We start from the raw sequence: 21,232 nt of genomic DNA on the forward strand, positions 1-21,232 counted from the left end.
CTTGCCATGTCTGTTTTCATTTTGCAGTATATTACAAACTAGTTCAATGTAATTAAGCTACTGACATGAACAAAAGTCAAATCAAAACAATTACTCTTCTATTGATGGGTTGGGGTTTTTTGGATGTATATATGTCGTTTGAGGCTCCAGCCTGAGGTTTCAGAAGAATAATTCCATGTTCTCTGTCTGCTTCTTATTGATGTCAGAAATGCCTCTAACATCTTTTAAAAATGTAAATAGTATTTACTTATCTATTTTCAGTTACCTGGAATTTCTTATCTTTCCAGCGTCAACTTGCAAGCTTGCTCTTTGAGCTGGGATGCACCAGCTCTGCCTTACAGATATTTGAGGAGCTGGAAATGTGGGAAGATGCAGTAATCTGCTATGAAAGAGCAGGACAACATGGAAAGGTAAGAAAAATGTTTTTAACAGCTGAGATCCTGTCTTCAAATAGGTTCTGAAGTATGAAGGACTGTCTGGCTTGAGCTGTAAATTCACTAATGACAACCATTTCCACAGGGATATCATGAGAAAAAGTCTATTTAGGAAAAATGGACACATGATATATCAGTCTTTCATAACCTGTGAATGCTAAAAGCAGAAAATAAGATTCGGAGTAATGACCACATGAAGTAGAAGTTTGTAAATAAGAAATAACTTATGAAGCAAGCAGATTGCAATAGTGATTCTTGAAAATATTCGAAGAAAACTAAGTTAAAAACTATGGATGCATAACAAGGTATAATGTGGGCATTTCAGGAAGGGTGTACCAGTCATTCATGATAGGGTTTTGGAGCTTTGTCTGCAGGGATATTAATTTTCTTTCCCACTTGATTTCAAACTATTAACTGTAGTTTTTAAAAACACTTTAAATAGAACAACATCGGTGCTTGATGTATTTAATTAACTAATGTTAACATATTCAAATTACATAAACATCTGAGACAAGAAGTGCCATTAAGATTAAATGGCTTTATTTTGTGAAGCCTATGTTGAAGTTTTCTTGAACTTCTCCATCATTTCTTTAACACTGCTGCAGCTATATGTGGTCAACTTTCGACAAAGACAAAGCCATCACCTAACTCTATGTATTGGTGACAGAATTGTTTTAAAATGATGGTAGCAGGCTGTAGCAGCCTTCCTATTGTTGATTTATTTTGTAGTTAAAATTAGAGCAATGGTAGGAAGATTTTTTAAAATGATACCTGGAAGCAATGCCTACTTGTGTATAACTTCAGCTGTGTTCTCTTTCTGGTGCAGTCTCTCACACAGGAAGACTGTAACAGGAACCTAGGCTATCAAACATTGTTTTCAGAATTTATATAGCTTTCAGAAGTGTACACTTTCAGACAAAATCATGGGTTTTTTCTTTTCTTCCCTGTTCTTTCCTTCTGTTTGGTATATAGTAGCATTAAATATGTGAATGTTTGTGTGACTTTATGTCACCGTAAGTACAAAGACTATGCTTAAACTAATTTAAACTTACAGAATAGAGAGCTATAACTTCAATTAATAGAAAAAAATGCAGAATTTCTCATACTTACATCTTTTTTTTCTGATTGTCATGCACTAATGCCTAGATTTTGGTCATTATAAACTGACAGATATGTTTTGCTAGCAAATCCTGTGTCACATTATGCATGCCTTGGGGATAGTATGCTAATATCCCAATCTTTTCAGTACAGTGGAGAAATAGAGGTCAATATTTTCCATTTCCTGGAAATGCATTCTGTCCTAGTTATAATCACAAACTGCCCTTAGGGAGCTATGAAAATGGCACTCAGAGAATAGTACAGGATATCTGACACAGGAAACTGCTTAGAAATGCTTTGAGAATGAGGGTTTGTGCTGTGCTTTCAAAACCAGAAAATGCTATGTAGGTACTAAGTAACGGTAGTGCTAGAAAAAAACCAAAAACCTCCAGAAAACTAGAAACATTTGGCTCTACACTGAGGGAACTGACTATTTGAGCTACTTATCAGAAAGCTCTCAGAGGAAACTGAAAACTGGTTTTGAACTGTTTGTATTTATCAAAAATGTTTTTATGTTTTTAAACATGGTAGTTATTCTTTTAGAACTGCATGGGAATCTACTAGAGCAGTATGTTGTTCAGTGGATGTTCACGTCATTAAAGAACTTAGCATATATATGCCCAAAAGAACAAATTCTATTAAGTAAACTTCTGCCTGCTTTTCACTCACAAATGCTTTTATATAGAATTTAAATACTGAAAAATCTAATAAAACAGCCAGATATCAGCAATATCAGTGCATTTGAGTTCTTACACATCGAAGAAGTACATTCCTTCCTCCTACTTTTGAATTATGCACTGACAAAGAAATGGAGCACGTGAAGCTCCATATTATGCACTTGGGAAATACATAATTCACTCAATTATAATAAGGCTGTGTAGCCGGAAAAATTTGGAAGAGTAAGATGCCACTAGCGTTTAGCAAAATTCTTTTACTACATGCATATCTTTTACTAGATATGGCTCTATACTCACTCTGTTCATAATCTGAACAAAATCAGTAGAAACTGATGTCATGACGTGAGTCAACAGAAGAGTATCAGAGTGCCAAGTGATGAGCAAAACAGGGCACAGACTAAAAAAAAGTAGTAGTATAAAATTTGAATGCACAGTATATTGATATTTATTGTGGCTTTCTCATTCCAGTCTTTTATTTGTATTCTTTTAATAGACTTGTTGCAAAAGGAGACGCTAATCTCCATGTGTGTAGTGAGAACTGGTGTTGAAAAGCGTCCCTCTCTCTTCTTTTAACTCTGAGGGGGACTTGGAGATCTCGAGAGCATTATTTACATTGGACAGTTTTATTTGGTTAAGGTATAAGAAGTCTCTTCAACTTCACCAGAAATGAATAATACACTGAAAATAGTACTATTTTCCTGCTAAATCAAAATAGAAAAGATGAACCGGAGATGTGAATTTTCAGTTCTTCTAATTGAAGTGAGGTCTTTCTCCCTTGCAGGAGCTCTAGAGCATGGTAGCTGCTGACCTTTGATAAGTTCATGAGATCTACCTTTTATCATCAGCCTGGTATTCTGTCTTACAACACTGTTTTCAGCCCTATCTCTGTTCCATCATCTCCTCAAATTAAACAGCATGGTACACAGGCTGGGTTTAGATCAACATACCCAGCTGTCCACATTCTACAGTTATTTTTCTTGTCATGACATGACACAGATATTTCAAAACATTTGAGCGAGGAAACACAATTATGGTAAGATCTCAGAAACTCATCTTTAAATTCAGGAAATTCTTCCCAGATGCAAAGTCAAGCAGTACTATACTGATCAGTGCATGAGCTTCTTCAAGAACTTGTTTGATTTCCACTAATATCATAACAGATGTAGAAAGCAGCTAAGCACTCCTGTATGTAGCTACAAAATTGCAAAAGGGGAGTAAACGGCTTGCCCAAGGTCATGCATGAAGTTATAGGGAAGATGAAAACTGAAGAGCTTTCTTTTCTCTCACTACCTCCTTCCATACTCATCTGTTTTGCTTTTTCATGCTACTGATCTGGTAGCCTAGCAAATAATGTGCAAGCAGAAAAGATTAAAGCATTTCAGAGAATACTTTGACCTAGCAGAGGAATGAATTGTCAAATAACAAAACTGATAAATCTGTGAAGAATTAGGCTAATGAGTCTTTTAGGAAACAAATGAAATAAAAGCATGGGAATACATGGATGGGACAGCAAGTGGAGTTCAGGGTTAGGAAGCCAAATGCAGGATGAATCTTGAACTTGGATTCCAGGAGTCTCTCTAGTGAGTAATAAAAAGACACCTTTTATTTAAAACAGAACCCTCTTTACTGATTGGGGATTTTTCTAAAGCACTGCCTATTTAATTCCCATACCAACCATAGGAGTCCAGAAACCAAGATAACAGCCTAAATCTTTCCAATGTTTAAATCAACTGACTTTTGAACTGAGTATTGAATTTCATACATTCTGATGCAGACCACTGTGTGAAAAGCAGTGTTGTTATAATGACATCTGTTCAGTCATCAGGGGTTATACAGCTTCATTTTTTTTCTTTTTAGGTGACTTTTAATTGATAATTTTCTTGTCAAAGCTTATTTCATTTACATATAATTTATAGTTACAAAGCATGTGAATTTATCACTAATATCTGTTTAATAGGTAAGAATAAACCTCTAGTGGTTGTATTTCTTTTATGTACATGGTGTGAGCTTTGTGGAAAATGTTTCTTGATATTTTTGTTAAGACTTGTTTTTTGCAGAAACAGGATTCTTACCAAAGATTAAATGTGCATTTTTTAAAGTAGTTTACTACAGAGTTAGAGAGGATTGGGTTTTTTTCTTCACAAAAACCTAAGAAAAACGAGAAATCAAGTTGTAAAGCATTATCTGGTTTTGTAAAAGGCAGATGACAGATGTTTTGAGAATACAGTGGTTTTTTTAGTTTGTAATTATGATCCTTTGTATTAGCTTTTAAAGATTTAAGTAATAAAAGGGTTTGTAACATGCCAGAAAGGTGATCAGATAGCTGATCAGATGAAGAAGTCAGGCTTCGGCTTATTTAGTTCTCTGTTTTATCTGTGTGCTGAAATATTTATGTTGGCAATGACTTCTTGTAAGCTTAGACCAGAACATGATGGTTTTATGTTCTTAAATGTGAAATACAATTAGTGAATAGTTGGCTTTCTATCCAGTTTATGATTAGTACTAGGCACTGCCACAGGATAAGCAATCTGAGTTTGAGAGTGCCCTGCAGAAGCAAGAGGTAAAGCATCAGCATGCAATGCACTTTTCACCTTGTAGCTGCTGTTTTACACAGCAACATTTCAGTCTTTTTTCTTCATCTGAAGGGGGAAAACCCTTACCTTTTGGTGCCTAACATGATTTCTGCAATAAAGTGCCCAGTTCCCTCTGCTCTAGAAAAAGTCACCTTAAAGATCTATTACTAATATGTGTTCCTTTAATTTTGTCATAGCAACTAATGGAAGCAGGGAAGGGGAATTAAACAGCCCTTCAACCAAACGCTCTGTAAGTGCAGTCCTCTTGTTAGGTAAGATTTTCTAGGGCTTTGACTAGGCTAATTCTAAATTTTAAGTAATAGTTTATTTGGATTTCTTCAGAGAACTGTTCCCTAGGCACTTAAAAACACTTGCCATTAAATTATTTTCTTAATATGCAGCCACTAATTTTCTTAATGGGATTCCATTTTTGCTAGTTTAAAATCTCTTTAGAAGTCTAAACTATGCATCCCTTCTTCACATTTGTTCACTTCAAATATCTGTAGACTTTACTGTTACTTTATTTAACAAAAATTGTAATAATAATGAAGTGTTAAAATGACTATATATTAAATAGTTCAAAACAAAGTAAACAAAAATAATTTTTCTAAAGATGATTTTCAGAAAGGATCAATGAATTTTACTGATTGGAGGAAGAGGAGTAAGAGACTTTGATTCTCTAGAGGTGATCTGAAGGGCAAAGAAAACAGTTCTTACAGAAACAAGAAAAGCAGTAATAATGTAAATGCATAGATTAACTCGATTTTTCTTTTACATAAACTAGCTATGATAGAAGAATAACTAGTATTACAGTGTCAAACTTTAGTTCTGTGGCAGACTGCGTTGGATCTTTCGTGGTCAGATGGTTCAAATAGATATTTTCTAATAGAAAAATTATACTAAGCTGAATTATTTTTTGTTACATTTTCACAGCAGGGGACTGAGGTAAGAGTTTGATCTGAACAACAGATCATCTGTCCAGTGTATTTATCTTTCCAAAGGCCACAGAAAGCAGACTATCTCTTGCTTAAAAGAGAAACAATAATTTTATTGTTAGAGCAAGATAGTGACCCTGAGATAAAGAACTTTTGAAAGTTGGTTACAACCCATAATAGATGTCTGGGAGACCCAGCTTGTGTCTTCTTTTCCATGATCTGAATATATTTTATCTCAAATATTTAGATAAATTTATAACTTCTGCATCTTACATACAAGAGTAGCATTTCCAAAACCAAGAGTATGAAAGTGGATGTGTCTTCAGACATAGTAGAGTGGAAACAACTATTTTCAGAAAAGAGCAATTAGAGAAGAAGGAATGACAGTTGTTGCAAGAGTGCTTATTAGGATATGTAAAAAACACAGATGATAAACTCTTAGGATTGCACATACCTTGATGGTGCTGATACTGCATTGCTATGAAGTAGGTTTGATGTCCAGGGCAGATATTTGCTCTTTGGACAGAATACACACCTAATATATCAGATAAGGAACAAGCTGCTGCTTGGTTTAATGGGTACATTTTCCTTGGTGTGTTAAACCAAAAGCCACTGTATTATGTTGATGGTGAAGTTGTTTTTTTTTAAAAAAAAAAAAACAAACAGTTTGGAACCAAATTCTCTCTAGACTTTATCTTTGATGCTTTGTTGGATCAATGTACTATTTCCTTACTAGCCCTACTTCTTAGTCTTCAACTGATGATTACAAAGTGCTAAAGTGGTATTTGTTCAGGCAGGTGATTAACTGAAAATAAATTGTCCCGTTATGTATTGATTTCTCTTTGTTCTTTAACAGGCAGAAGAAATACTCAGACGGGAATTAGAGAAAAAGGAAACACCGGGATTATATTGTTTGCTTGGTGATGTTCTTAAAGACCACCAGTATTACGACAAGGCCTGGGAGCTCTCCAGGCATCGCAGCGCCCGTGCCCAGCGCTCCAAAGGCCTCCTCCATCTCCGCAACCGGGAATTCAAGGAATGTGTGGAGTGCTTTGAACGTTCAGTGCAGATCAATCCTATGCAGGTTGGGCAATGATACACGTGTGGCTTTGTTTTAGTTGGTATGTTTAGTTATGAATGATGACACACTTTTTTAAAAGGCAATTCTGTGCACAGTTGTCAAAGTAACAGCTTATTACTGTTCTTAGCAAGTTTTTCACCACAGCTTGAATGCCAAGCTAAAAATGGTAGCATAATGAAGACATCCTTTTGTGTTCAGGTCTTTGCATGCAGCAAACTCTTTGCCTGTACAGCTCTTCTTTTTCAGAGGTCAAGCCACTGAAAATTAATAATTGTCCTCAAATAAATAGTGAATGAGTGTCAAGTAAAACAGTTACAAGGAGAATGCTGTACAGATTTTAATGAAATTATCTTTTTGCCTTGCTGTTGGCTGTGAGTTACAAACTGATCTCTGTATTTCACAGAAATTGTTTTCAAATATTTTGGTCTGTCCTGCTCTGGAGTCACTGAGAAGCATTGTGTTACACTTGTGATGACAGTAGCTTTTATTACAGTAATGCATCAAAACTGAAACTGACAGTTTCTGTAATCTTGTTTCAGTTTCTCAGCCACTATATTCTATCCATAAGGTCCACCCTGTGAAAGGTCTTGAGAATTTAAAACATCTTTGTGATTGTTCATGTATGTAAGTTGTGTTCTTTGTAGCCATTTCCAGGTACATGTGAAAGTACGATATTCATCTTTTTTGCCCTCAAAAAAAATAGTGCTGAAGCAGATGTTCTGAGTTCCACATAACTAGCTGGACTTTTGCTTTAGAGAAAATTTAAAGGCCTCCAGCCTTAAAAGTCATTTATTTGGAAGCTTTTTTGTATTTCAGTGACATATTTTATTCTAGTGAATCAGAATCCTGTTCTTACTCAAGTGAACTCCAGATAACTTATAAACACCTTCAGAATGGAAAGCAAAATGAACTAAAATGCTTGACTCGTCTTTCAGTACTCTTACTGACTCAGAAAACACCAACAAAATATATATTACTTAGAAAGGAACCTTACTGAATTCTCAAGAGGACTCCCAGATAATAAAGGGCTGCAAAAGATGGCCTACAGTGCTCAAAACAGAGTATCCTGCCGAGATGCTTTTTTATTTTGTGTCCTATCCAAAAGAAGCTTAAAATGAAAGGCATTCCAAGAAAAATAGGCCAGTCCATATAAGAAAGCGAACATTTCCTCCTCCTGTTGCTCAGAAAGCGCTATTTAAGATTGAGATTGTTTCAAACAAATAGATTTAGCAAATGATAGTGTGGATTGACATACGGGAGTATGTCAATCATACATACAGCGGTCTTCTAAAGTCTATCTGTGTTCTGTCACTACAGAAATTAATTGTTTCCTCTTCCAGGATGTCTTGTGGATGAAAAGCAGAGAGTAAGGTGATTCTAGATGCAAGGACTTTAATACAAGGAAAATACTAATTAATTATTTTTTTCCAGAGTTGTGACTAATTTATCAGGTAAACAAGGACTCCCTATTACAAAGAGGTTTTGGGTTTTTTTGTAGCTATCAGAAACCTTTTTGGAGGAATACATTTTTAGACTGTAGCAAGTGATTCTCCCAAATATCTAATGGATAAAACCATTCTCTGTCAACTCTCCTTTAATCTTGTGTACTCTTTGACCAACTGGTCAAATCTGGTTGAGGTCTCTGAGGTAGGTCTTTGCACTATGAGCCAACCACCATATTAGACTTCAGAGGATCCGCTAAGGATCAATATATATTAGTTCAAATATATCAGAAACTCGTCTTCATTAGCACTGTTGCTTACAGAATTACTTGTTCTAGTACATGCCTAGTGGATGACAGATGCATGTCTCTTGCGCTTTCACTGTGGGCATCTTGCAAGGCCGGGCTGAGGCAATTCCAGAGATAAAATAGCTCATGCAGTCAGTTCTCTAGAGGTGAAAGTGTGTAACAAAACTTACGGCTTGTTAAATTACAGATTTGTTCATTCTTGTGCTGAAAACTGTATGGCTCTCGATATTGCTTCAATTTTCCAGAAATAAGAGTGTTCATAGCACCTTTTTTTTTCCCCCCACACCATTCTCCACTATGTCACAGTCTGCAAGAAAAGAATAATCCTCTTTTGTGCTAGACTTTTTGGCTCATAACTTCTCAGGCAAATTTTCTTGTGTGTGAAGCAAGACAAGTGATCTCTCCAATTTGGGAAAACAGTCACACTTTAGAAGTCAGCTTGCCATCAACTACATCCGGAATTTAAAGTTTTGGACAGTGCAATGAGAGCCTTATTCTCAAAAATTCTTCTCATTCATCTTGTAATAGTAAAAGTAACTTAAACAAGAGTTAAGCTGGATTCTCTGGTTGGAAATTAAGATAAATGTCTCTATACTTACTTAAAACTATGGTACATTCTGTCAGTATGTTGGGTTCAAAAGAAACTCAATTATAAGGAAGATAAATAATGCCCAAAAATGACTAATTAAAAATGTAATCAGCTAGGATTTCACTCAACTATAGCTCTTAAAATGTTATGGTAATTACTAACTTCAAAGACTAATTTTGCTCTACAGGGTATAGATTGTTTCTAAACACTGCTGCACTCCTAAGACTATTGTACTAAAGAGTACTGGATTCTGAAAAAAAAAAAAATATCTGTGTCTATTTGCTGTATGCAAATAGTAGAAATTGCTTTTAAAATGCAAGAGATTTTCTTCAGATATATGATTTGAGTTTTTTCTTTTTAAGTATTCAGCTATACTGTAATTAGATTACTTTGGAACGATATTCCCACTAGTATGAGAGAATTGTTTAGACTTTCTTAAAAGCATTTTCATAGTCATTTAGACTTATTAAAGACTGCCTGGAAATTCCTGATGGCAAGTTTTAACAAAGAGTCCAAGCCTAAATTGTCTTCCTTTGCTGGTCACTGTCTTCACTTTTGAAAAGGATAAAAATTTACAGCTCATTTTCATGTGTTTTTCCAATCAGTAGCAACATTTGAACCTCTAGCCAATGCACTTTTTTCCCCAAAAGGAACTTTAACCTAGTTCTACAAGCCTTGACAAAAGTCATTTTTTGAAATTTGGGTGAGGTTTTCCTTATGCTGCCTTTCAGTCAGTCGCTTTCCTCAGAGCAGTTGTTACATCAGCCAATGGGATCTGCAGATTTCGTGCCCTCTCTCCAATAAAAAAGGAATTTTTACCATTCTTCCCACAAAAAATTGCTTAAGTCTATTCCTAAACTGTATCCTAAATATATTGTTAGAGTCACTGTACTTCTTACATTGTGGAAGAAAATAATGCTCCCTTTCCAGATATCTAAGGGATGATAAAATACCATTTTATTGCTATAGTAGATCAAAGGCAATGAACCTTGTTTTTTTCATTTGGTTGGTTTTGGTTGTTTGGGTTTTTTACACAACTACCATGTTTTTTCATTTAACCTGTCAGACTTGTTCTTTTCAAGCTTTCTCATTTGTCTAGCACACCAGATTTTAAAGCATGTCCTCTTATTCTTAATAATCTCAATAATTTTAAATAATCTAATAATCTTAATAATTTATTTTGGTTTTAACCATTATAATTGTCTAGTCCTTGTAGAGCCTTTTTGAATTACAATATGCAGTTGCTCCAAGCCTTGAAGTGTCTTCCATTTAAATGTTTCTAGTCTTCTGTAGACCTTTAGCCTTTTAGCTGCCCCTTTTAGATTTTAACATAGCTTTTCCATTTTAAGTATCTCTTCAAATTTAATTTCCTCAGCCAACATAATGAGTTGCCTTTGTTCTTGAAGGGTTAGTGAATCTAGATACTTTACAAAGTATCTTTTGTATGGTAACATTTTGAACCATCTCATTCATTCTGGTCAGGATCAAAGTAAGTACTGTCTTCTGACTAGCTTCTTCATACCTAAAATATTTAGTCTTGGAAATTCATCCATTATGGTATTTACTAAACTATGCAGAATAATTGAAATCTCCCTCTATTTTCTGAGATTTCCACCTTCACAGCCTTCTGATATACCTTAGCATGTTACTTTCTCCATTTTAGTCAAGTATTCTGAGATACAGTCTTTATACTGCTTTTTAACTGAGGCCTGAAATTTTAATCTGTATCAGTTATGTTGTTCATTTACACAGTTAATTTAAGATATGATTCATGCAGAAGTTTTCTTTAACATATAGATGACATTCTTCCATCTGCACAACCTATTCCATTTTCTGTCTACTTTTTGCTTCCATATCGTAGCATCTCATGAAGCTTCTTGACTTAATTCCCACACCAGAGACTTTTCATCTCATTCTGCTTGTCTGCTAACGGATGCCTTTTGGACACCTTTCTCAACCTTCTGCATCATGTCCAATTCTTACGTTTTTTTCCATTCAGTCAAAACTGTCATACATAACTACTACTAGGCAAAATACCTTGTTTCCAATTATTAAGAAAATAAAATTATTTATCATTCTTTGCAGTCACTGTTGTTATTTTTACTAGGTACCTGCTTATATAGCTTTTTTCCACATGAATAAAGAATCATTTTACTTTCTCCTCATGCTGTAACTTTTACTTGAGAAAGGAGTTCACAAACTTAAGCACTGGTAAGCCAGTTCCTAAGAGATGTAGCTGCACACCATCTGTCTCAAAAAATTAAAATGGTAGAAGTTTAAGTCCAATCAGGTTTTGAGAGAACAAGCTCGGAAGTGAGATTGTGCTGCTGTTACTCGTTAGAATTATTAAAAATGCAGTGATTGTTTTTCTCTCACCCTTTACAGATGCACTGTTTAGTTTGTATCCTGAGCTATAGAGTTGGAGCTAGCCTTCAATTTCATACTTGATTGGTCACATCTTTACCCTGGCTTTTCATGTCCAGAAAGGATCTAGAAAGATCCAGAAATTGATCTAGAAAGACGATAAAGAGGAGCTAATGAGGTAGCAGCCATGTGAGAGTGCTGGACTTCTGGAAACTTGGTGGATAAAAGAGGCTTAAAAAATGAGATTGACTAAATGTTTTTTTCCTACTAATTTTGCCCTCTTGAGATTTTTGGAAACATTGTTTTCTCCTCGTGTGCAGTTTCTTCCTTCAATGATGAGTTTAAGGATCATGAAAGGTGATGGGCTGACAGTGCTGAAAAGTAGATTTTCATGTTTGCCCAGGCCAGATGTAATTGGCAGTTTTATCTTCATCTATTCATCTGAATTCTCTGAGGATGGGCCATCCACATACACTCTGACATGCAAAATGATTCCTTTATTGCCAAGCTCATTCAGTTGTTTTCTTGATATCAAGTCTGCCAATCAGGGTGCCAGATCTGACAGGGATGAATGTCATACATTTGCATTCTGGGATCTTCTGAAGCAGATTAACTATGAATACTATAACAGGTAAGTCAGGAGCAGATATCTTGTTGCTGATTTTAAGTTGGGTCTCAGAGTCAGAAAAATGAGCCTGAGCTGGAGAGAACTGCAAAAATGTCTGCTACAGAGTTTGCAATTACTCTGTAGAGATAGAAGCTCCTTGCTTACGAATCAACAACTTCAACCTTGTAAGATCGCTGATTTGCAAATGTTTCTTAAGTAATGTTTTTGTATTTAAATAGCCGTTATGGTTTCCTCTGAAGAACCTGAGTTATCACTTGCTTCAGAACGAGTACTCAAAACACAAGAGGATATAAACATTATCAGACATCTTGAAAAGCAATATGTTGTTGTGCCATATAAATTAATGAAACCTTTTTCCCTCTCTCAAAAATTTTCCAAGAAGACCTATTTATGTTTCTTATCTTGGCATTTAGAATGGTGAAACAGCTGAGCTTATTGCAGTAGGTAGTACTACCTGGAATTATTTTGCAGCACATTATACAGTGTTCTGATTGATTTTGACTGCACACATTTAAACAGCATAATGCTGTCAGAAAATGTTCTGTCAGTGTAGCTAGGATTTAATACTTTTCTGAATTACAGAGGTTTTTTAAAAGATAGTACTGCTTAACTTGCAGCTCTGGGAATTAACTGTGTAGCAAATCAGGAACTTTTTGTTGAAAAGCTATGAAAATACATATTTACTCTGCTGTAATTTATACCTACATCTGATATTATTTAGAATAGAATAGACTATTTCAGTTGGAAGGGACCTACAATGATCTAGTCCAACCGCCTGACCAATTCAGGGCTGACCAAGTTAAAGCTTGTTATTAAGGACATTGTCCAAATGCCTCTTAAACACTGACAAGCCTGAGGCATTGATCACCTCTCTAGGAAGCCTGTGCCAGTGTTTAACCGCCCTCTCAGTAAAGCAAAACTTCCTAATGTCCAGACTAAACCTCCCCTGGTGCAGCTTTGAACCATTCTCACATGTTCTATCACTAGACAGCAGGCTCAATATGAGTCATCAGTGTGCCCTGGCAGCCAAGAGGGTAAACCACATCCTGGCATGCATCAAACACAGCACAACCAGCTGTCCAAAAGAGGTGATTATCCCACTGTATTCAAGGTGTGGCTGAGCCAATGTTGAATACTGTGTGCAGTTATGGGCCCCACAATTTAAGAAGGATGTGAAGGTCTGTGAATGTGTCCAGAGGAGGGCAACAAAGCTGGTGACAAGTCTGGAAGGATGTCCTATGAGGAGCAGATGAAGACTTCGGGCTTGTCTAGTTTGGAGAACAGGAGGCTGAGGAGTCACCTCGTTGCCCTCTACCGCTTCCCAAGGAGGGAATGTGAAGAGGGAGGTGCTGAGCTCTTCTCCCTGGTTGAATCTGTATGGATGAGAGATACTTGGTTGTAACAACTAAAGACTTACAAGGCAAGATTATTGAACTGGTAGAGTTCTGTTCTCTACACAAGGCATTATTTAAATACATTTCTATCTCTAAACATTGCATTATAAACTAGAAAAGACTAATATTCTGACAGGTAGAAAGAGCTCTAATTGTAATAATTATATAATTGTAGTGTTCATGTTCAGTCATTAGAAATGTTTCTTCTAAAATGTGATTTCCTCAAAATACTTGTCCTAGTATTTAGCATTTGACATAATTGTAATACTATAAAGTGTAAATGTGGATTTTTCACAAGTTAAAGCAAAATATGCAAACCTCTGAATAGCTATGACCTTCTTCTCTGAATGAAGATGTGCTGTTAAAGAGCACCTCACATATGGTTAAGTGGTCTTTAGATAGTCAACACCTTTGTTTATCCATATTTATTAAAACTTTGAACCTAAAGTTTTCCTATATTCTGCATACAGGGTATTTTTTATTCCAATGCAATACTATTATAATAGCTGAAAATCAGGTAAAATGAAAAAAAAAAAGGCTAGTGTGTGTTTGAGCATCCAGGAAGATTTTTTTGTGTGTGTGCAGAAATTTATGTGTGTGTGTATCGATATATATCTATATATATGTAATCATTTTTTCTCTCCAGCTAGGTGTATGGTTTTCCTTGGGCTGCGCATACATTGCTTTAGAAGGCTATGAAGGTGCTGCCAAAGCATTTCAGCGCTGTGTGACATTGGAACCAGATGTATGTACTTTTCAACAAGCGATTCAGATGGCTTATCTAAAAGCAACAAGGATGTTTTCATTATAAACAAACAAAGCAATAATGAAAAACTTGTTTAAACCCTAGCCCTCTGAATAAATTAAACTTGTGCATGAAGGATATATTTTTGTCATGAGGCATCATAAAAATACTTGCCCAATACTTAACTTTGTCCAAGTATGCATGTGTGAATGTTAAAATATGTTTGAGCAGAAATTCCTTTATGCTTGCATACATTGCTAAAACAGAAAAGGGAATGAATAGACTATGAGGCATGCTAAAAAGAGAGATAAAATAAAAAAACTAAAAGACTTAGTCCCCTAAGTAATCGAATTCTCCTGAAAACAAGTCAAGTAAGTGTTTGTATGACAGGTAAATTTGTAACTATATAGTTCATGAACACAGGAAGAATGAGTTTATTAGCCAATTTTTCAGGATGCACAGGGCAAGCATGTGTACAATATTACCGTTTGAGTGTCTCTGTGCATTGAGATAGCAGAGGTGTCAGCTGGATTATCGCTCAGGAATGCACTGGCAATACTTTTGTCAAACAGCCTGACTGCCAGCATGTTGCTCGCTTAGAGTCAATGCCACCTGCTTGATAGAAACTATTATTCATTCTCTTCTCTTGGGGAAAGGAATAAGAGGGTAATGAATGGTGACAGAGTATTCTTTTTTCTTTATCAATAAACTGCAGTAACTTAGTTTGGGTAAAAAAGATGTGCATGCATACAAACCTGTATTTAACTGAAATGTTTACTTTATTTTGTTTTGTTTTGTTTCAGTACAGTAGATTTACTGCCAAGTAGATACTAAAATTGTGTTCACTTATCTCCCTGGGGCCTGTACTTGATTATATTCATATGAACAAGCCAATTGACATCTCCAGTGGGTTAAGTGGTATTTCTTTTGTGAGTAAAGGATGCTTGTCTAGCTCTTAATTATGGAGGTGAAACCTATACAACGATCTGTAGCAATGTAGTGACCTTTTTCATTAATTAAGCCTCAAAAAGATTTCCCAACATGATTTAAATGCTCCTTAAGCCTGAGGATAGCCTTCACTACCAGAATACATTTCATTGCAGTACCCAGGTACTGTTCTTCAAACTTATACTAGCTGACATTTTGTTGAATTCAGTGGTGTGGCTTCAAATCTACAGCAGTGTAAGGCAGTGGGCAGGAATCATCTCTATACATGGCTTTGCTGGTTTTACCAGAGGAAAGTTTCAGCACTCGGTAATCCTTTTCAGCTGCAACAGTTGATAAACACTGTTGCAGCTAACCCTGTTAGTTTTGCCCAAGAGGCATTAGGGGAAATTCAGATTATTTTTTTTTCCACTAACAGAGTGGTGCAAGTAAGTAGCTTCCATCTAGTGAGAAGTGATGATCTGCTGGGAGCACTGACCTCTCCAGCCATCCTAGCTAGGTCCAGAAAAGGATGCCTGTTTACCATTTAAACTGAAGGCAAGAGCTGACTTAGTGTATTCCAACCAGGAGGCAGTTAATTGATATTTATATACCTGATTGTTCCGGTAGTCAGTAATATTTAATTATGTATTTATTTTTTAATATAATAATTTCTATTTCAGTGTAGTGGTTTTACTGCTTTGTAGAAAATATATGTTAATATGTGTGATTAGCAAAATTGGTGATATTTCACAGTAGTTTCATTTACATATTTTTATCAAGTAAACATATTAAAGTGAATAATTGTTTTGGTACTTTTCCTTTTATCATTACAGAATGCTGAGGCCTGGAACAATTTATCAACTGCTTATATCAGATTAAAACAGAAGTAAGTACTTCAAAGGGATTAGAAGATACTGCTTCCAAAATAAATAATTGGGATTTCCTTTTTTTGACATAGAATTTTTCATTATCGTGTTAACCACATAATAAGAATAAATCCATGTATTTTGTAATTCTTATCCCTTCAGTTCTCTCTCCCAGGTTAGATCATTGATAACAGATTTCATTTTACAGGAAATAGTTTCATAAGCTTTATAAAAGTAGCAACACTTCTTCCTTGTTAAAAGTATTTATGATGTAGCAAGTACAACCAGTACAAAACGTTTGTATTGAAGTTGGAAACTAATTTGACTATGAAGTTAATAAGATAGGTCCATTTCAGGCACACTATATATTCAGCTCTATGTCAATTCATACTGCATTAATCTCAGTAGATTTAAGGGAAAAACAGGCAGATTATGTTTATATTATGAAAGTAGATGGAGATCTGCACACGTAATAGCTCGCTTGTTCTTTTCCCTCCAAATTAACTGTTATTGCAATAAGCTTTGACCTAAATGGACTCTGCCTTTCTTATTTCATATTTCAGTTCAATGTAATAAAAGTTACTTGTAGACAGAGAATACCTGAAAGAACTTAATACTTAAGAAGAATCTTCACATTATAACTTGTTCTCAAAGAATAAAATGAAAGAATAAAATAAATTTTTAAAAAGCTTACTCAAAATCTAACATCAGTTTAAGTGGTTATGCAGTCAGGAGGCAAATTAAAAAAGAGAAAAAGAATAGTAAATTTACATTAAAGGGTAAATCGGTAAACATGTGAAGGAAATGTGGGAAGTAATACAAATGAATTAAAGAGATGGTTTGATATGCTAATGGGAAGGAGGGAGAAGAAAATGAAGGTTAGAGTAACTACTCAGGACTAAAAAGTAATAGAGATTGTTTTAACTTTTCAGTAGTTACTTTCATCTTCAACAGTGCCTTGAGAATGCGTGTGATAGATTGCTCCTTCTTTTGCATAAAGTTCAAAAGGGTATGCCATGCTCAGTGTACTGGCTTATGCTTGTTTCATAAAAGTCTCTTACTACTGAGTGATTAGTTTCTCTTTATTAATTTTATTATTGTTAATCTACTCTTGTGATTTAACATGATAATAGGTATAAAATGTGTAACCTATTTGATACTGTATCAAAGACAGTAAAGGGGGGCATGTGTCTGAGCTTGCTTTTCCACAGGAATCACACAGGAGAGGAATATGTATGCAGGAAATCTTAAGTCAGTATTACATGCTGATACCTGAGTGTGGCCTGTATTTGCTGTGGAATAGCATCATCTTTGATTATTTGCGTAGTCACTTACAGACCAAGACTGTTGTGTGAGTTAGTTTAATCCACTCACAAAGCAGAGGATATCTGTAGTATTGCATTTCAGTATAACTTATTCTGGGGAACTCTAGCAGCGGTGAAAGCATAAAATCTTATCTTTTCAAGCCTGCTAGCAAAAAAAAAAAAAAAAAAAAAAACCAAAAATAAAAATATTTAAGTTAATGTTTTTCTCTTGCTTCCTCATCAAAATCAAGCTTTACTCCAACCAGGCTCTTAAATCAGTCCCATTCAAGGATTGTGCATTTGGGTAAGGTTTAGCAGAGTCTCATACAACAGACAAATATAACCTGTCTAAGTAACTCTTCCTCAAAAGTGTATGCAAACAACTTGCTGACACCCAAATGGAAAGTTGTTTTGTTGGGGTTTGGGTTTGTTTGCTTTATAAGAGTCCACAAGTTTTGTGCATTCTGAATTTCCTCCAGAAAAGTTAATTGTGATGAAAACAGACTACTCTTTGATTTACCAGAAAAACTCTTCTGGGTGCAAGGAGGCCTTTGAAATCTAGATCTCCTGTTTCTCAGAACAAACTGGGACTGGCCCTCTGTCCTTTGAGTGAAAGATTCCTGGTTTCAGAGACAGGATGAGGCACTGGTACTACCTACTGTTTCCTGTTTGGATATGAATTGGTTTAATTGTTGCCCAGGTTAAAGACACTCCATCTTTATATGATTTATTAAATACATAGGGGATTTATTTTGAGAACCTAGAGAAATTTATCAGTGTAGTAAAAGCGATGATTTGAGGAATACAATATCTATCCCTTCCCTCTGGTATCTTGTCTACATTTCACAGTTTCATCTGACGTGTGATAACTTACTTTTTGAAAAGATGGGAGAGATCATACAGACTAATCCTGCAGATGTTGAAGAGCAGTTTCAGAAACAGTTCCTTAAGGTGACTGGGGTACATCAGTCAGCCAGAACATCTTCCAGCCTGTCGGAGTGCTGTGGCAGATCCCAGTTTCCATTGTATAACAAAATCCACAGAGGAAGGAGCAGGTCTCTGTTCTTTTCTAATACAATCTATCAAAATTGGGGTCTGAAATCTCTTACTAAGACTTAACAGTGGAGGAGACCCAACTGTTAGTACATTTACTCAGCAGCATCACGTATATCAGTGTATCAGAGAGAAAAGGGGAGTAAACATGGGAAGATCCTGCCTGTGGACTATGCTGCTGTAGCTATGCCAAATGACCTGTTTTCCTTCAATAATTTTGCTCTATCAGTCAACTCTCTTCACATGTATTTGGAAACTCTTTCAATGCTGTGGGCTTAGATTGGCAGTTATTTACAGTTTTCCCTGACCCAGCCATTCCAGACTTGTAATGGCCTGATCCACTAGTTAGATATCCTTTTTCCTGGCTGGGATATTTACACTCTCCCGGACCCTCTTTCTGAAACTCAACCAACAATTTCTCTCAGCTGTCTTTCTTTAGAGACATCACTTTTAGCAACTCACTCAAGCAATGGAGCAAGTGAACTGCAAATTTTCATAACAAGCCATCTTTATATGATCTTTATCAAGAAGAGAATTTTTGTCATACCTCCTTAAAGAAGATTTTTACTGGCTTGGGAAAACATTGTTTCAAATTTTCATTTAAAGGAATTTATTCCTTTGTGTTTTTTCTACATATCATGACTGTCCAACTGACAGTAAGCTTCAATCTCTTAAAGTACTAGGAACCCTATCATTCTAATTTGCTCGCAAAGCTTTTTTTAAAGTTTCAAATTTTATGAAACTTTTGGCAGTACATTTAAGCCTTACCAATGTGTGCTTCATTAACTCTTCTTACTCCTGTCTTTTCTCTGGCAGCATTGGTTGCATGTTGTACAGGAGGTCATACCTCTGTAAACTGTAGGTCATAGACTTTCAGCCCATGTTCTTGACCGAACTCTCTTATGTTCCTTACCAGAGAACGCCATTATTCTTTCCTTTAGTAAGGGAATGGTACAGAGTTGCCTGCAGTAGATGCATGCGAAAAAAATAAAGACTCTTCCTGACTTGACAGTGACTTTATAGGAATTACTCTGTCCACCTTTATGCTACAACACTTTCTCCTGCCACTATGAGATGGTCCACAGAGCAGCACCTTTGGTGAAGGACCCTAATAGCGTTTGGGGCCACTCTGACGCATTTGTACCAAGCAGTGTAGCATCAGGGAACAGAGAGTGTGAGTAAGTAAAGCTTCCAGTGACATAAGAAAAAAATGCTTGAAAATACTGGGCTTCTGTGCAATGGGTATGCATGTTTACCATGTGCAAATGTTTAAAATAAATCACCAAAAGCTGTTACTGTTAAGTAACCTTCCTTTGTGTGATGAAATAAGTAATTCTGCATCTGCCATGAACTCATGATTTTTAATTTTTTAGTGTGTGTTACAGCTGAGTAAGTAGATGTTCCAGATGAGAGTTACAGATGAGTAAGATTGTTTTCTTATGGTTCCAGTTAAAAATTGAGGAAAGAAAATATTGACATAGATGACACATTTATAATGAATTTTTGTCCAAATGTAATTATAAGAGCTAACATAGAAATTACCTAGTTCAGACTCTACAGAGTGTACTGTGGAGTGAACTGATATAAAGTAAATGTCAAGAGAGATTAAGGAATAATCAGTATTGTAAATCATGATCAATAACTTTTACATTGCTCTATTTGATAAACTTGATTTTTTAAATTAGCAGCTTTTTAGATGATAAAGTGCCAACTGATTTTAATATAGAAATCTATATTAAATCTTTAATATAGAATACTCTTTTCTTCTTTTTTATTATTGAATAGAATCAAAGCATTTCGAACCCTCCAAGAAGCTCTCAAGTGCAACTATGAGCACTGGCAAATATGGGAGAACTATCTTCTCACCAGTACAGATGTTGGAGAGTTTTCAGAAGCAATTAAAGCTTATCATCGGCTCATGGATTTAAGAGAAAAGTACAAGGATACACAGGTGGGGAAGTTTTCATGTTAAGTTGTCCTACAAGTTAATTAATTTTTCTTGTGAGAAAGAGATTTGTTATGATCATGGTATCAGTATCAGTAATGATAGTACACATACCAGTGAAGTTATATAGGCAAGCCATTTAATTTTTTGAGATCTGGACTGTAAAACTAAGTATTTTAAATTGATATGGACAAAAAGGAAAACCTTTGCATCCAGATTTCCTCAGGCTTTGTGAAAGGACATACATGAGCCTTGTAGTTTTAAGATCTATGCTTAAATAAAACACAGTGCATAACCCCATCTTTCCATATTTTTTCTGCATATCTTAGGATATAAATAATAATATAAATTGTTTAGTTTAAATAAATTTTTTCCCATTTGTTTGAAAAATGAGAGATGAGGCTTTGAAAGTGGATTATGTTTCATAGGTTGAGTGTATTACAGTCGGAGTATTGATTCTTAATAATCGAAATGGAGAAAAATAAAGGAGGTATTTAGCTCATCTTTCACTGTAGTTCAGTTAACTTCTGTGTTTGTAAATGTACCCTCGGGACAAAATCCAGAGAGCCTACTCAACAGCTTCATCTGGGATGTTACCTTGCCTAAAGCCAGGTCCTGATCCAAACAGGGTTCTGTACACTCAGTGAAAACAGCAAGGTGAACCTGAAAGGCAAGCCAAAGAATCCCTTAAGCAGAGTAGTGAAATAGCTCCAAAAGTTGTTTCAGAATTAATGGATCTGTTTGAAGAGCTTATGAGATCTTAGGGAGTTTATGTGTAGTACCAGGGTAAAAGGACCCAGCTGCTGCTGATCACTGATTGCAGACGTTTCTTCTCTTATCCCATAAAATGATGAAAACTAGCTTTCCTG

General features: G+C 35.5%; 1 protein-coding gene across 1 annotated transcript in view; it reads left to right on the forward strand.

Annotated features, from left to right (window-relative positions):
• TTC27 (tetratricopeptide repeat domain 27) overlaps positions 1–21,232 on the forward strand; it is a 137,611-nt gene that overhangs the window by 102,948 nt on the left and 13,431 nt on the right. The window contains exons 12-16 of the mRNA XM_026844603.1: positions 288–410; positions 6,574–6,801; positions 14,170–14,268; positions 16,029–16,081; positions 20,204–20,369. Of these exons, the coding sequence (XP_026700404.1) occupies positions 288–410; positions 6,574–6,801; positions 14,170–14,268; positions 16,029–16,081; positions 20,204–20,369 (669 nt within the window). The remainder of the gene's footprint in view (positions 1–287; positions 411–6,573; positions 6,802–14,169; positions 14,269–16,028; positions 16,082–20,203; positions 20,370–21,232) is intronic.

Source organism: Athene cunicularia (assembly GCF_003259725.1).
Source record: "Athene cunicularia isolate RWA chromosome 3 unlocalized genomic scaffold, athCun1 chr3_part1, whole genome shotgun sequence".
NCBI classification, from domain to species: Eukaryota; Metazoa; Chordata; class Aves; order Strigiformes; family Strigidae; genus Athene; species Athene cunicularia.